Source organism: Arvicanthis niloticus, chromosome 21 (assembly GCF_011762505.2).
Source record: "Arvicanthis niloticus isolate mArvNil1 chromosome 21, mArvNil1.pat.X, whole genome shotgun sequence".
In the NCBI taxonomy this organism is placed as follows: Eukaryota; Metazoa; Chordata; class Mammalia; order Rodentia; family Muridae; genus Arvicanthis; species Arvicanthis niloticus.
In genome coordinates, this window is record NC_047678.1 from 32,168,095 (window position 1) to 32,182,755 (window position 14,661).

Below are 14,661 nucleotides of genomic sequence, written 5' to 3' on the forward strand. Positions count from 1 at the left end.
TTTGTTTCATATAAGCTTGTGGAAATTTTGAAAAAAGGAACAGAAAACTTAGATAATAAAAAGACACCTGCAGCCTTCACTCAGGGACACTATTTGTCACATTTAGAATGGCCCTTCTAAGCCTTCTGTGTTGTTTATAACATTTTGTGACCCCCTCCTCACAAGCTGGAGTTTTTCCAGTCTGCAGTTGCCTTCTTAACTAGTCTATATCCTGCAATCATGTGTTTGTTTCTTTTTTTTTTTTCCTGTTTATTTTCATGTGACTCTTATGCTAAACTAATTTTCCAGTGGGAAGAATGATGAATGATTTTTCTAGAAGGCTTTTAAAGGATTGTGCAGGGAGAATTGGCAAACTTGCATCAGCCTGGTAGGAAAGGAAGTGCCTTTTTTTTTTTTTTTTTTTTACAAAGGGTCCTATTCTTTCTCTTCTATACTGTTGGTTTTCAGTGTAGTCATAGGTCTTAGGATGCAGGTAAGAGGCAAATCCCGGAGTGCTAGCCAATCTCCATAACACCACACATATTTTCTGTCGTAACATGGGCTTCAAGGCAGGTGGCGTGGGCCTTTAACAAACAGTTGCCGTGTAGTAAATGATATGTGGCTCCTCCTGCTGCCTCACAACTGAGGCTCTTGGGTATATACCATAGAAGTTGGCACATATGTTTCTGGGGTTTTGACTTTATTTGTTGAAATGGGATCCAGGTGTGTGGAGAAGGCACAGTAGAGAATGTAACTCTGCCTGGACTTCTGGTCTCATAAGCATTCTGTGTGCCCTGACATTGAAGTGCCTTCACGGTGACTTTGGGCTCATGAAAGCTGTTTGCTCGTTTCTTAAAGTTTTTGGAGTGCTAGCAATAAAAGCTGGTGCTGTAATACTTTTTACTGTATAGCCACAGTCATTTGTCTCTTCTGTAGATGTCAGCTGAGGTTGTTTAGGCTATTGTAAAATTGAATGCTTCTTTTTTTCTGAGAAAATCAGAAAACTATCCTAAAAGAACTTTAGATGATAAACCTTAGATAATTATGGAAGGTTTTAGGTTCTAAATAGTTAAAGTTTATCATTTAAAAAATTGGGGTCTGTGTTATGTTTTATAAAAAGATAAGGATAGAATATGTGTGGGGGAAGGGGGTGACTCTGTGGGCCCATGCTGAGGCATTACTTACCCCTGAGGGACCAGCCACACGATGGTATAGTATAGAATAGAGTTTATTCAGGGCATGGGGAGGGGAGTTGAGAGGGTAGGAGAGAGAGAGAGAGAGAGAGAGAGAGAGAGAGAGAGAGAGAGAACGCACATGCACATGTGAGCAGCCATGAGCATGTGGGGAGAGAGGGGGGAGGGGAATAAGGAGAAAGGGGAGAGCAGGAGGGAGGCGACAGAGCAGGAACAAGAAGGCAAGAGAGAGGAGGGGGCGAGCATTCCCTTTTATAGTACCTGGCTGTTGCCAGGTAACTGTGGTAGAGCCTAGACAAAATGCTAATAACATTCGCCCATATTGACTTAATTAAAAAAAAAATTAGAAAGAGGTGATGGGCCGGGCGGTGGTGGTGCACACCTTTAATTCCAGCACTTGGGAGGCAGAGGCAGGCGGATTTCTGAGTTTGAGGCCAGCCTGGTCTACAGAGTGAGTTCCAAGACAGCCAGGGCTACACAGAGAAACCCTGTCTCGAAAACACTGAAAGAAAAAAAAAAAAAAAAAAAAAAAGGAAAAAAAAGAAAGAGGTGATGGTGGAGCAGGAATATGGTCGCTGTGGTCTTTTAGCTACTTCCTGCCGACTTTGGGGCAACGTGTCTCTAGGAAACCTAGGAAATGGGGATGGGGATGGTGGTCCAGTCATAGGAGAGTTGGCTGTTTCCGTGCTATTCAGAGTCTGTGGAATCATCTGTGGATAGATCAGAAGGAACATCTCCAGTAGAAGTGTCTGTGTCTGTGAGAAAAGACTGGAGGATCTGGGGGTTGCTTCACTGGAGCTGTCCTGGATTGTATGTAGTAAACACCTGGACTTGACAAGATGCAGAAACACACACACACACACACACACACACACACTCACTCACACTCACTCACACTCACACACACACACACACACACACACACACACACACACTATAGGTAGGTAATAAAGTTAAGTACCTTTGGGAGAAAGAATTTTTTTTCTTAGGTGTACATTTGAAACCCTTAGGTCTTGGTGGTTGGAGGTGAGTCCCAATTCCAGAAATAGGAGAGGAATCCCACCCTCTGGAATAGGTAGTAAGTGAGAACTTTAGGCTATTGATTGGCAGATGTACTTATTTGGAGTGGTACATGCCTTTGACATCAGTATTCAGGAGGCAGAGACAGGCAGATTTTTGTGAATTCAACACCAGCCTGATCTACATAGTAAGTTACAGACCAGCCAGGGACACACAATGAGACCCTGTCTCCAAAAAAACAAAACAACAACAAAAAGCAAACTGGAACTAAAGATGTAGCTCTGTTATAGTATGCTTACCTAACAAGTGTAAGGTCCTGAGTTCAGTCCCAGCATCAGCTTCCTAAGGGTGAGATGTGTAAATTTTACTGAGAATTCAAGAAAGGATGCCTGGAAAAATCCCAAATGCTTTTCAGGGTATGACACATATCACAGTGGTTACAGTTGAAACTTTGTACTGGTCTTGGCTCCACCATTAGTCAGATGTGTGGCCTTGGACTAACTGGTTGTTTCTGGTACTCTCACCCTGCCTTCCTCCCTCTTTGCCTCGTCTACGAGCCACCTGCATAATGTAACCAGACCATCTCCCCTCACTAAAATGCTCATGCCCAGTAGCTGTTAGGGTGAGGTTAGGTAAATTGGATTATATATAAGGTCAGCCAAGTTTTATATATTAATGGATCAAGGATAAATGGCACATTCCAGACTCTAGGATGGGACCACCTTCTTTGAGGTCTTAGAGATTTTGGCCAAATCACACTGAGGGAGTCTTTGGGCCTAACCATGAGCTGACTTATCCTCATGTGAACATAATTGTAGCTGGCCTTTGCTACTCTGTGGGTTCTTCTTTTTCCCATCCTCTATTCCAGATTCACTCCTATCACTAAATAGAAGAGAAAGAAGGATAGATCGGAAAGAGAGATAGAGGCCTCTGAATCTAACTTCTTTCTTTTTGTTTCTTCTTTGAGCACAACTACTAACAAACCACAACCAGCCCCTACCCTGAACAACCAACAACCATCAACCCTGCCTAACACTGCTCTTGCATTTATATACCCTCTGAAAAGTTCCCAGAATTCCACGTGTCACACAATCAGAGAACTTCTCTGTAGCTGGAAGAACCATGCCTCTGCTGGAGCACAAGGCAAATCATGGCTGCTTCAGCTAGTTCAGAATAGCCCCAAATCCCCACACCTGGGATTAAAACAAAACACTTTCTTATAATATTTCTGCATTTTTAAAAGAACCCAAAATTCCAGAATTCTCAAAAATGTCACTACACTTACTCAAAGTTGTAAAAGTAAAATTATTGGAGTCTGGCAACAATTCTTCCAAAGACTACAGGTGGGAATGCTATTTCTTGAAAATCCTTTGCATTTCATCATCTGTGGCTTCAGACTTCCTGACTTCTCTAAGAATTGTGTGTGCTGCTGTGCTCCCTCTGGCTAGCTCCACTCCTCCCCCCAACTCAAATTGGCTTAAATTGTTTTTAAAAATATTTTTGACTTATATGCTAGAAATGTCATAATTGGCTTCATTGTCACCTGGACCCATTTTCTTCCATCTTCAACCCAGCCTGTCCTCTGGACAGCTTTCATCTTAGACTTAGTGAAACCATTCCAGGTCTCCAACTCCTGACTTATTAGCATATGTGGATCGGTGTACTCATATCCCTTTTGAAACCATTTGAACATCCTGCGCCCCCCCCCCCCCCCGCCGGACTTAATTTTTTATCTTACCAGCAGAACCAGTAAGTCTGATCAGGATGACAGTCTTGAATGACTCAGGCCTAATTCCTTTACCCTCCCAGAAAATATGAGCAGATTCTGAAGGTCAGAACTGCAGAGATCTATTTTTAAAAGTTTGCCTTTATACTTTGTTCTAAACCTTGTTAAAGAAAGATGATAGACTAACCTATATTTAATTTCTCTTGTTGTATTAATGAATATTCATTTCAAAGATTTAGAAAAAGATGGGAAGCAAAAGCCAGCAAGTGCAAATCAAGTTTGTTTTATTTGGGTAATCTTCATTTCTCCCATCTGCTCTAGTTGGAAGAAGAGAAATCATGGGAACCTTTTTTGGAGTGATTTATTCTTATCCAGCTTTTTCAGTGATATGATTGTCAAACCAAGTACAGAATGCCCAGTATATTTGAATTTCAGATAAACAAATTTTTCTATGTAAATATATCCCCAGTATTATATGAACTCTACTAAAAAGTTGTTTGTTCATTTGAAATTCAAATATAACCAAAAAGCAGTGGCACATACTTGTAATCAATACCAGCTGCTTAAGGGTTTGAGGCAGGAGGAGCACTATCTGAACTACATAGTGCATTCAAACTCAGCCTGTGCAACTCAAAATAATTTTTTTAAAAAAGGGCCAGTTTTCTCTATCCTCAGTCCTTCCCATGGGATCATGAGAGCAGGAGAGCTAGCGCTGCCCCCAACCTTCTTCAGGCCCTGCTCCTTGCCTGGGCAACACAGTTGAGCTGGCTCTGGATGTGGGGGTTGCAGGTGAGCCAGCCCCAAGATCATGATGACATGAGTGGGATTGGGGTGCATGATGTGAGTTCACACACACATACACACAAACCAGTAAAAAGTTAAAAAAATTCTTAACAAACAAACAAACAAAGGCCAGGAGTGGAGGTCAGTGCCTACCTATATGTACCCTTTGTTCTAAGTCTAGTATCAAAAAAGAAGAGAGGGATTGAGGGAGGGGTGCAGGGAAAGAAAAGAAAAAGAAAAAAGGGAATGAATTAAAACTAACTGGCATTCTTCATGTTTTATAATTTTAAAATTACAATTCTTTATCATTTAGGGGACACATGTACCAGTTTGCATGTAGAGATCACAGGACAACTTGCGAGAGTCATTCCTTCCACCATGTAGGTCCTGGACATCAAACTCAAATCATAAGGTTTGGTGGCAAGTGCCTTTCCTCACTGAGCCGTCTTGCCACTTCCATCTATACAGTACATTTATATAGTAAATTTTGCAGTTTTCTTAGTGAGAAAACATATTTACATTTTTTCTAACCTTAAGACTCACCAATATCATGAAATGGGATAGTCATCAGCTATGTCTACACATCAAGGATCAGACGGAAGCACTCATGGCCCATGACACAGTTAAGGACTGAAGACTAAGGCACTTGTGCCTCATCTCTAACACCTCTTGCATTTTCAGCTCTTCTATCATATTTCCCTGTAATTCAGTGTTTACAAATAGAGTATACTTTCAATGGTATGAAAAATTTAAGGCAGACCTTTACTAACTCAAGTATTTGTCCCAAACCAAGCATTCTATCTTCTAAACCATCTTAATTCTGGGCTCTATCTTCTTCACTGGGTGTTTTTAGTCTTGATCCTGGAGCTCCTGAGTCAATGCCTGTTTTGATGTTCCTTTATGGTAAAGTAACTTGTCCAAAGTAATCCATTATTTCTTCATAAAACTTGCAACATGCTTAAAAGTTTTGACTTATAAACCACTTTAATTATGTGTATATGTAGGATTGTAGTTGGGTGAGGAGGAAAAAAATCATATGAACCATTTTTGGAGTATAGTGTATTCTTATTTTTGAAAGAAATTCCTGCTGGCCTGGTTTGTGATGCTAACCGAGACTGTGCCACCACCTTCATCAAATTCTTACTGGAAAGACAGAAGTGGCCTGAAGTACTTCTGCTGCTCACCCGCAAAGTCAGTGGGCAACCTCAGCTCAGAAATGGCCTCATCAAGGATTGTGACCTCTCAGACCTGGACATCTGTACTGTCATTCCCCATCTCAGCTCCTGGGACCAGCGGAAGACCCAGCTTCTGAGCCGCCTGATTGACAGTGGAGGTGAGTGTGCTCTGTAACTTGTCTGGACAGCCTCAACTATAGACCAGCTGTCCCTCCTTTAAAGAAACCGGCACATTTCCATCTTTTTCTCAGTGAAACAGTAAAGGGTTAAAGTGAGTTGGCTTGAAGAATGCTGCATTCTTGTGACTCCCAGATAGGCCTTTCCTATTTTTTTCTCATATGTGGGACCACGTATGTGGAGGGTCCTTGACCTTTGCTTTCTCCCAATGGTCAATTACACTTGCTTTTGGCCAAACCTTTTTTCTGCCTGGATACATCATGTGGACCTTTGTCCACTCTTGTGGCATTCTTTCCTAATCAGTAGACTGGGATTTTATGATGCTTGTTTATAGAGAAATAATCAAGTAGTTCATGGGTGGAAACATTGGGTGCATTGTAAGAGCATTGGTTAGCTGTGTGTCTGGAATATACAGGACATTGTACTAGATAGACGTTAAGTAAAAAAAAAAAAAAAATCAGAAATGCCTACTTGTATTCCCCACATGACCACTTGTGTTCTACTAGGTGTGTGGCCTTGAGCAGGCTGTCACACCCTTACCCATTGGAATTATTACCAAAATGGGAATAACAACAGTCTGTATTTCTTAGAGCTGCTTTACACATTAAATGAACTTGTATGCGCAGGCTTTTGGAAGAGTACCTTAGCTTTGTGGTTTTCTTCTTTGTGTTGTAATCCTTCATAGAGAGTAGTAACACACTGGTCCTTGGCTTTCCAATTGCTGCACACCGCACAGTGCCTCTAGGTATTGGCTCCACTTACAAGGAGATGGAGTGCCTTTTACAAGTTATTTCTTTAATCCTCTTCCTTGTGTGTGCTGCTGTCTCAGAAATTACTGCTGTGACGGAATTCCTGTTTTATTCTTTGATTTAGCCAACACTCACAGATCATCTCCAGCATCAGGTGCTAGTACAGCAGGGCTGCAGATTTACAGGGATGGGCTGCCTCCGGGTGGAGGTTATGGAGGCTGCAGTGCAAAGGGAGTATGGACTGAGCTGAAAAGAAGGTGAGGTGGTGAGTGGAGTGGAGGTGTGTCAGGGAGGGGAGAAGCAAAGATTTGGAAGTATACTGAGGTCCTGACTCCTGACTATGTCAGGGAGATGGTGTTAGGAGTGTTAAGATTTCCATTGTCCTTGTTCCATGTCCCTATTCCACAGTAGGAAGTGTGGTCCTGTGGTAGGACTAGAGGAAGGACAGGAGCAATGAGAGGAGCATGACTAGAGAACACCATCCTTGAGGAGCAGGGTTTTCCCTGAGGGCCTGGGAAGCCTTACTGCTCAGAAAGGTGGGGGAACATCTTGGAAGTCAGATGGGCACCTTGCCCTTTTCATTGGTAGAAAGTCTGCCTCCTTCCAGGGTCCTGATGCTCTCTTTTCTGCCTCTTTCTCCCATTCTACTCCCCTTCCAGCATTGCCTGAGGGTCTCCAAGACAGCCAGGACAGGCCACTTCTCATGTGCCTGAGACACGAGGACTTTGACTTGGCTTTTCTTCTCTTGACCAAGGGTGCAGACCCCCGTAGTGTTTCTCTCATGGAAGGGGACACGCCTTTGCATGCAGCGCTCCACATCTTTCTGGACATCAATGGTAAGCCTCTTCCTTAAGCATCTTGTTTCTGGAGGAGGAAGCTGGATATTAGCACTGATTCTTTTCTCTCTTATCTGGGAAAAAAAATCTGAAAAAGACCTATTTCCTGACCAGATCTAGTATCATTGTATATCATGGTGAATTATCAGATTATAGTGTGTGTGGGGGTGTTAAGTCCTATAGTTGGCTGTAAGTAGCTTACAAATACTTTCCATGTATTTTTTTTTTTTTTTTATCAGTTTTCAAGAATCCTCACTTAGAGGATCTTGCTATAATAACATCAGGTAATTTTAGGAGGTTCCATTGATTTCTGGGCTACTATCTTGTGCATAGCCTCTGCTTACTGGTTGGCAAAATATGCTCTTGATTGTCACAACTAAACTGCCCCCACATGGCCAGATTTCCCATGGGGCAAATTACCTTGTTGAAAACATTGTCATTTAATGAGTATCACATCTTTAAAGAAGGTCAATGCTGTATGATGCCTCAAACTGGCCAGAGTCTGCTGTCCCCTGAGAAGAATGGCTTTGTACTCACAGGATTCTGTTTGTGTCTTTCAGCTGACATTGGCTTTAACTTCCTCAGCCACCTGTTGGACTTATTCTTGTCCAACCCTAGCGAATTTTACTACCTTAATCCTAACGTCCAGGACAGCAATGGGAACACACTGATGCACCTCCTCTTCCAGAAGGGCATGCTGAAGCGCACGAAGAAGCTGATAGATCTGCTGGTGAAGTTTGACATCAACTTCAACCTGAAGAACAAAGCAGGCAAAGGTGTTAAGCACCGGATTAAGAAGAATGATGCTCTGCTTTTGGCTTGGAACAAAGCGCTGACAGAGAGCAGGCGGAAAAACCCCTCTGCCCACTTGGGGAGGCTTTCCAGATCTTCTGCCCCTGGCCACACGTCTCAGCTCAAGTCCCAGAGTTCCTTTAAGTCTTTGCCATGTGGTACTGCTGACAAAACCCTTTCTAAGGGAGTTACAGAGATTCTCCCTGATGTTCAGGTGACCAGGCAGGAGCCTGAAGCCATCAGGACACGTTCTTTGCGAGACCGCCTTGTACAGGACATCGCAGTTCTGATCCAGCAGGTTGAGTCAAATGTGTCTCTCCCAGAGGACTCTCCTCAGCGAGACTCTCCCAAGGTAGTGGCTGGCACAGAAGGAAAGAAAGACAAACTCCAGAGAACTCAGAGTATGGAGAGCTCTGGCTGTAGTGGAAACAACCCTGTTGCCTCTGAGGCTGGGGATGGGTATGCTCAGGCAGGCCCAGGGGCTTTACAGCTTGTTCCAGTTGGTAACAGATTGGGAGTAGCCAGTGATCATCAGGAGAACTGGACCATGCAGGAGATTCAAGCCTGTCTGCAAGACTTTGATAACATGACCTGGGAGATTGAATGCACTTCAGAAATGCTGAAGAAGCTGTCTAGTAAGGTCATGACCAAAGTGATAAAGAAGAAAATAATCTTTGCCATCCAGCAGCTGGGAAACGGTGAGTGGACCCAGGGCCTGCAGAAGCGGCTGAAACACTCAAAAGGAAACATCCAGCTCTTTGAAGCAAAGCTAGACAAAGGTGCCAGGATGCTGTGGGAGCTTGCCATTGACTTCTCTGCTCGGTGCAGTGAGAACTCTGAGAAAATTATGGGTACGGAGAGGAACACCTACTCCCTGGAAAAATCAGGGCGGGTCTATACGGAAATCATCCGCATCTGGGACATTGTCTTAGATCACTGCAAGCTGTCAGATTCCATCATGGCCATCTGCAGTGCCTACACCCGGGGCTTGTCCTGTGTCCTTCGAAAGAAGCTGAAGGGTATCAACAAAGGACAGGTATCAGCTAACATGAAAATCCAAAAGCGGATACCCCGCTGCTATGTGGAAGACACAGAGGCCGAGAAGAGCATAGAACAGGTAGATCCTGAGTACTTTCCTCCAGCCAGTGCTGTGGAGACAGAGTACAACATCATGAAGTTCCACAGCTTCAGTACCAGCATGGCCTTAAATATCCTCAATGATATGACAGCAACGGTGGAGTATCCCTTCCGAGTGGGTGAGCTTGAGTACGCTGTGATTGATCTCAACCCTAAGCCCCTAGAGCCCATCATCCTCATTGGAAGGAGCGGCACTGGGAAAACAACCTGTTGCTTGTACAGGCTTTGGAAGAAATTCCATGTTTACTGGGAGAAAGCTGAGCAGGCAGGAAGCCCATTGCTGTCCAAACAGATCTTGCCAAAGAGAAGGTTGGAAGTAGAACCAGGAAAAGAGGGTCCAGGTCGGGAGGAAGAAGAAAATGAGGAAGAGGAGGGTTCCGTCAAAGTGGAAACAGTGGACAGTATAGATGAAGAGCAAGAGAGTGAAGCCTGTGGAGGAGGAGCCACAGCAGAGCCAGCAGGGGACAGCCAAGGAGCAGAAGGCTGTGTGCCAGACCACCCACACCAACTGGAGCATCTACATCAGATCTTTGTAACGAAGAACCATGTCCTATGCCAGGAGGTGCAAAGAAATTTTATTGAGCTCTCCAAGTCCACCAAGGCCACTAGTCACTATAAACCACTGGGTCCCAATGTCCACAAACTCCAGGACCTGAGGGATGAAAACTTCCCTCTGTTTGTGACTTCCAAACAGCTTCTCCTCCTGCTTGATGCCTCTCTGCCAAAACCTTTTTTTTTGAGAAACGAAGATGGAAGCTTAAAAAGAACCATTGTAGGATGGTCCACACAGGAAGAGTTTAGCATCCCCAACTGGGAAGAGGATGATGAAGAGGTTGAGGCTGATGGGATCTACAGTGAGGAGGAGAAAGCTACAGAAACACAAACAGGCGATAGTGATCCCCGGGTGTATGTGACATTTGAGGTGTTCACCAATGAGATATGGCCCAAAATGATCAAAGGGAGAAGTTCCTATAACCCAGCACTGATTTGGAAAGAAATAAAATCGTTCCTGAAGGGTTCCTTTGAGGCTCTTAGTTGTCCTCATGGGAGACTGACTGAAGAAGCCTATAAGAAACTAGGTAGGAAACGATCCCCCAATTTCAAGGAAGACCGGAGTGAGATCTACAGCCTCTTCTGCCTGTATCAACAGATCAGGTCCCAGAAAGGGTATTTTGATGAAGAGGATGTCCTGTACAACCTGTCCTGGAGGCTGTCGAAGCTCAGGGTGCTCCCCTGGTCCATCCATGAGCTTTATGGTGATGAGATTCAGGACTTCACCCAAGCAGAGCTAGCATTGCTGATGAAATGCATCAATGACCCCAATGCCATGTTCCTTACTGGAGACACTGCCCAAAGCATCATGAAGGGCGTGGCTTTCCGTTTCAGTGACCTGCTCTCTCTGTTCCACTATGCCAGCAGAAACACAGTAGACAAGCAATGTGCTGTTCGAAAGCCCAAGAGGATCCACCAGCTGTACCAGAATTACAGATCTCACTCAGGTACCTCAGGCCTTAGGGGAGGGGCAGGAGCATTGGCCTTGGGCTAAGTCTGTATTAGAAGAAAGAGCTAGTGGTTTGAAATTTGTTAGTTAATATGCTCAAGAGTAAGAGAACTTAGGATTTTTGCCAGCACTTATCTGTAAACAGATCACTGAAGGTGTAGTTTGATAGGAGTGAATCTTAAGTGACTGTGTATTCATGGAGTTTATATGATGTAAGAGACATTTCAGGGGGAATGTAAACCCTTGCTAACTAACACTCCTTTGTAGTAGCACCAGTCATCTGGCCAGGGAGCGTTTGCTCTAACGTGATAGAAGTTATTGATGACAAGAAGATCTGTATGTGCTTTTGTATCTCTCAGCACGTTTACAGTAGTAGGAAGTGGCAGCAGGCAGGCTGGAAGGAAGGAACCACAGCAGGTGGCACTGTGGACTTGCACAGAAGTTCTGCAGGCATTGACTAGTAGGACTTTAACTCTACAAATCTTACAGTTCTCGTGTCAGCCTGGGAAGTCAGAATGTTTTTCTTTCTTTTTAAATTTGAAATTTAAGTAAATTAAAATATAACTATATCACTTTGTCATGATTATACTCGCCAAGTCTCCCATCTGCCCCTTTACACTCTCAAATTCATGGGCTCTTTTTCTTTAATAATTATTGTTTTACACACACACACACACACCCTACTCAGTCACTGTTTAGTGTTTGTGAGAGGTGTGAGAAGCCATGGCAAGGCCTTACTCTTGGCAAACACTCACCCTTGGCTTTCCTATCTACTATTCTTCTTTCTGCTTACCTTCCATGATTCACTTGTCAGGTCTCAGAACTTCAAACAAGGCCTCATAGCAACCCACCTTAGTAACCCTTCCTCCTGATCTCTAGATTTAGACAACATCCTGCTAGATAGATGTTTTTAGAACCCCTGGTAACAGCAAGGCTTTGTAAGAGTAACTTAGTTAGACCCCACAGCTGCAGCTAGCTTCCTCCACCTGCAAAGCCCTCTTTCCTTTCCTACCCCTCCCCATATCCTGTTTTTAGAGTATATAACCGGTGTGAACAATAGAAATTTTGCCAGCTTGATCAGACTTCTTGACGTGCTGTGCCTTTTTATTTTCATATGCATCTCAGTTCTCTCCACAGGGCCTAAGGGTCCCACTTGATTGTCCAGCTGGCCTGGACAAGAGGAAATAAGGAATCTGAGGGAGGAGTCAGGCATGGTGGTCAGGGGAATCTTGCAGCTCTGACTGACTAGCAATCAGGTTGCTTCTTTATTTATGTAGATTTTACAGAACAAAGACAGACTCATGATTCTTCAAAAAGTACAGATTATATCACTTTGTCTCTGGACATGTGCTTGATTTTTCATTACATGTTTGGATTTACGAACAAAGCAAACATATTTATTTTGTGACAGCCTGCTTTTAGGCTGGCAGTACTTGCAGCTTTAAAGTGTTCCAGACAAATAGAAAGTATTTGGTCTTTTTATGAATAGCAAACACTAATATATAACTCTTTTACTTATATCCTTTTATCATCTACGCTATTAAGTAGGAAAAGTTATTTTAGTCAATCTATCTTAGTTACTGAGTTCTAATCCTCCAGGGGCAAACTCTGTGTGAGTGCCTATCTTTAAACTACAGTTTTAGAAAGTCCTAAGCATAGTCTAAAAAGAGGCCTTTGATCCATTACCAATTCTCCTGGCCAGTCGGAGTTTGTCAGTTATCTCTAAGTTTACTGTTTCAGTTATACTGTTAGAGTTTGATTAGAGATGGGTATCCCAGATCACTGGTGTCATGGCCTCATAAAGATATTCCTAGCGTCTTTGCCAGATAAAGTTACTTCCCTAAAAGGAGAATGGATAGTAAGTTTAGGACTTTCCTAAATAGATGTAATTTTCTTGGGAAAGGACATAAAATGAACCATAATTCAGAAAGTCCCCAAGAATGGAACACATAGAGACCAAACCCTAAAAGTGAGAGACAGACAGAGTGACAGAGATTACAGCATCTGGCTCAGCGCTGCTGGAGCTGTGTCAGGCAGCTGTGCTGGTTTTATGATGATTTTTGCCATTTCCAGTGGAGATGGTTGTTCCAAATATTGTTTGTATGTACATGTTTTCAGGGCTGATCAGTAGGTTTTAGATAACCAAGTAGAGGGTTTATCCCTGAGGAAGACTAGTTTCCCTCTCTCAGCAGTCCAACAGTAGTGCTGGGCTCTACTTCTCCCTTCCATGGCAGCATGTTTGTTGGTGTTAACCCTGTTCAGGGAACAAGGCTGAAAGTCAGGAATATTTTCCCCTTGGCAGCATTTGGTGTTGCAGCTTTAGGTGGACTTAGGTACCAAGACTCCTTAGCTCTTGACAATGGCCAGTGTTGTAACTCCCAGGCCTGGGGTCTCTGAAGCCATTGGCCCTAAAAGCTTGGCAGGTCTTTGGAATCCTAAGCCACCTGGGCCTGCAGTGTCTCTTTGGCTCTTCAATGGCCTTTCTCCTTCTACAACCTCAGCTCTCTTCTGCCTTTCTGACTGCTCCATCACACTTGCCCCTGTCCTGGTTGCTCTGCTGAACTCAGGACCTCTTCTTCATTGGCCAAATGTTTGTCATCTGCTCAGCTGCCTCTCTGCTGTTATGGCCTCTCTCCTGCTGTTGCCCTCACGGCACTCTGCTGCCTCAGCAAACTGCTTCTTTCTTCATGTTAACAGTCCAGTCTGATGCAAAGCAAAGGAAAAAAGGCTACTCACGTCTGCTTTTTATTGTGCCTAATATTGTAACACCATGGAAGGGAAGCTGCTCAGGAAGATGTCTCTCAACTACTTGAGCCAAACAGCCTGCTTATAATGGCCAGAAAAGGGGTGCTTGTACCAATCACACACACTTTGAATGCAAACAAAGGTTGTCTCCTTAGTGCCAGTCTCATCAGCCCTTCTGCTAGGTCACTAGGGGACTTACTCTTTCTCTGGAATAGGTAGAAATGGTAGCAGGGACAGCTAGAGTTTATTGAACCTTGTGATAGCAAAGTCTTCTAGAAACTGTTTGAAAGAGTCCTGACTGAAGCTATGCCTCCAGGAGTTGGGGCAGTTGGCTGCCATCCTTGTATAGTTTTCTCAAGGCATTTATGGACTTCAAAATGGCTGGTGCTGATAATTCTGCTGGCTGTTTGGTTGACAGTCCTTTTGCTCAAGGGAGGCCAACAGCTGCCAATTAGGGAATCAAACTGTCCCACCTCCCAACTTCTTTGCTTATTTAGAAGACATTAAAGAATTTATTAATGGTGGGTTTGGTGGTACACACATTTGATTCCAGCACTCTGTAGCCAGAGGCAAGCAGATCTCCTTGAGTTCAAGGCCAACCTGATTTACATAATGAGTTCCAGTTAACCAGAGCAACATAGTGAGATCCTGTCTCTACAAGAAAAACAAACAAAGAAACAAACAAACCTTACTCTTAACTCTAATAATGACTATAACAGCATTTTAATGTTGCTTAACACTTGCCCAGTGCCACGAGGAAAAGATGAGTCCACTTTATCAGCTTAAAGTAATGTTTGGTTAATAGTTCATCAGTCTTTAAAACAGCTTTTCTCTCCAAGAAGTCAACT

General features: G+C 43.6%; 1 protein-coding gene across 2 annotated transcripts in view; it reads left to right on the forward strand.

The window, feature by feature from the left end:
• Trank1 (tetratricopeptide repeat and ankyrin repeat containing 1) overlaps positions 1-14,661 on the forward strand; it is an 81,615-nt gene that overhangs the window by 40,998 nt on the left and 25,956 nt on the right. For both annotated transcript variants that reach the window (XM_034484390.2, XM_076917839.1), the window contains exons 9-11: positions 5,780-6,034; positions 7,462-7,638; positions 8,199-11,066. In XM_034484390.2, the coding sequence (XP_034340281.1) occupies positions 5,780-6,034; positions 7,462-7,638; positions 8,199-11,066 (3,300 nt within the window). The remainder of the gene's footprint in view (positions 1-5,779; positions 6,035-7,461; positions 7,639-8,198; positions 11,067-14,661) is intronic.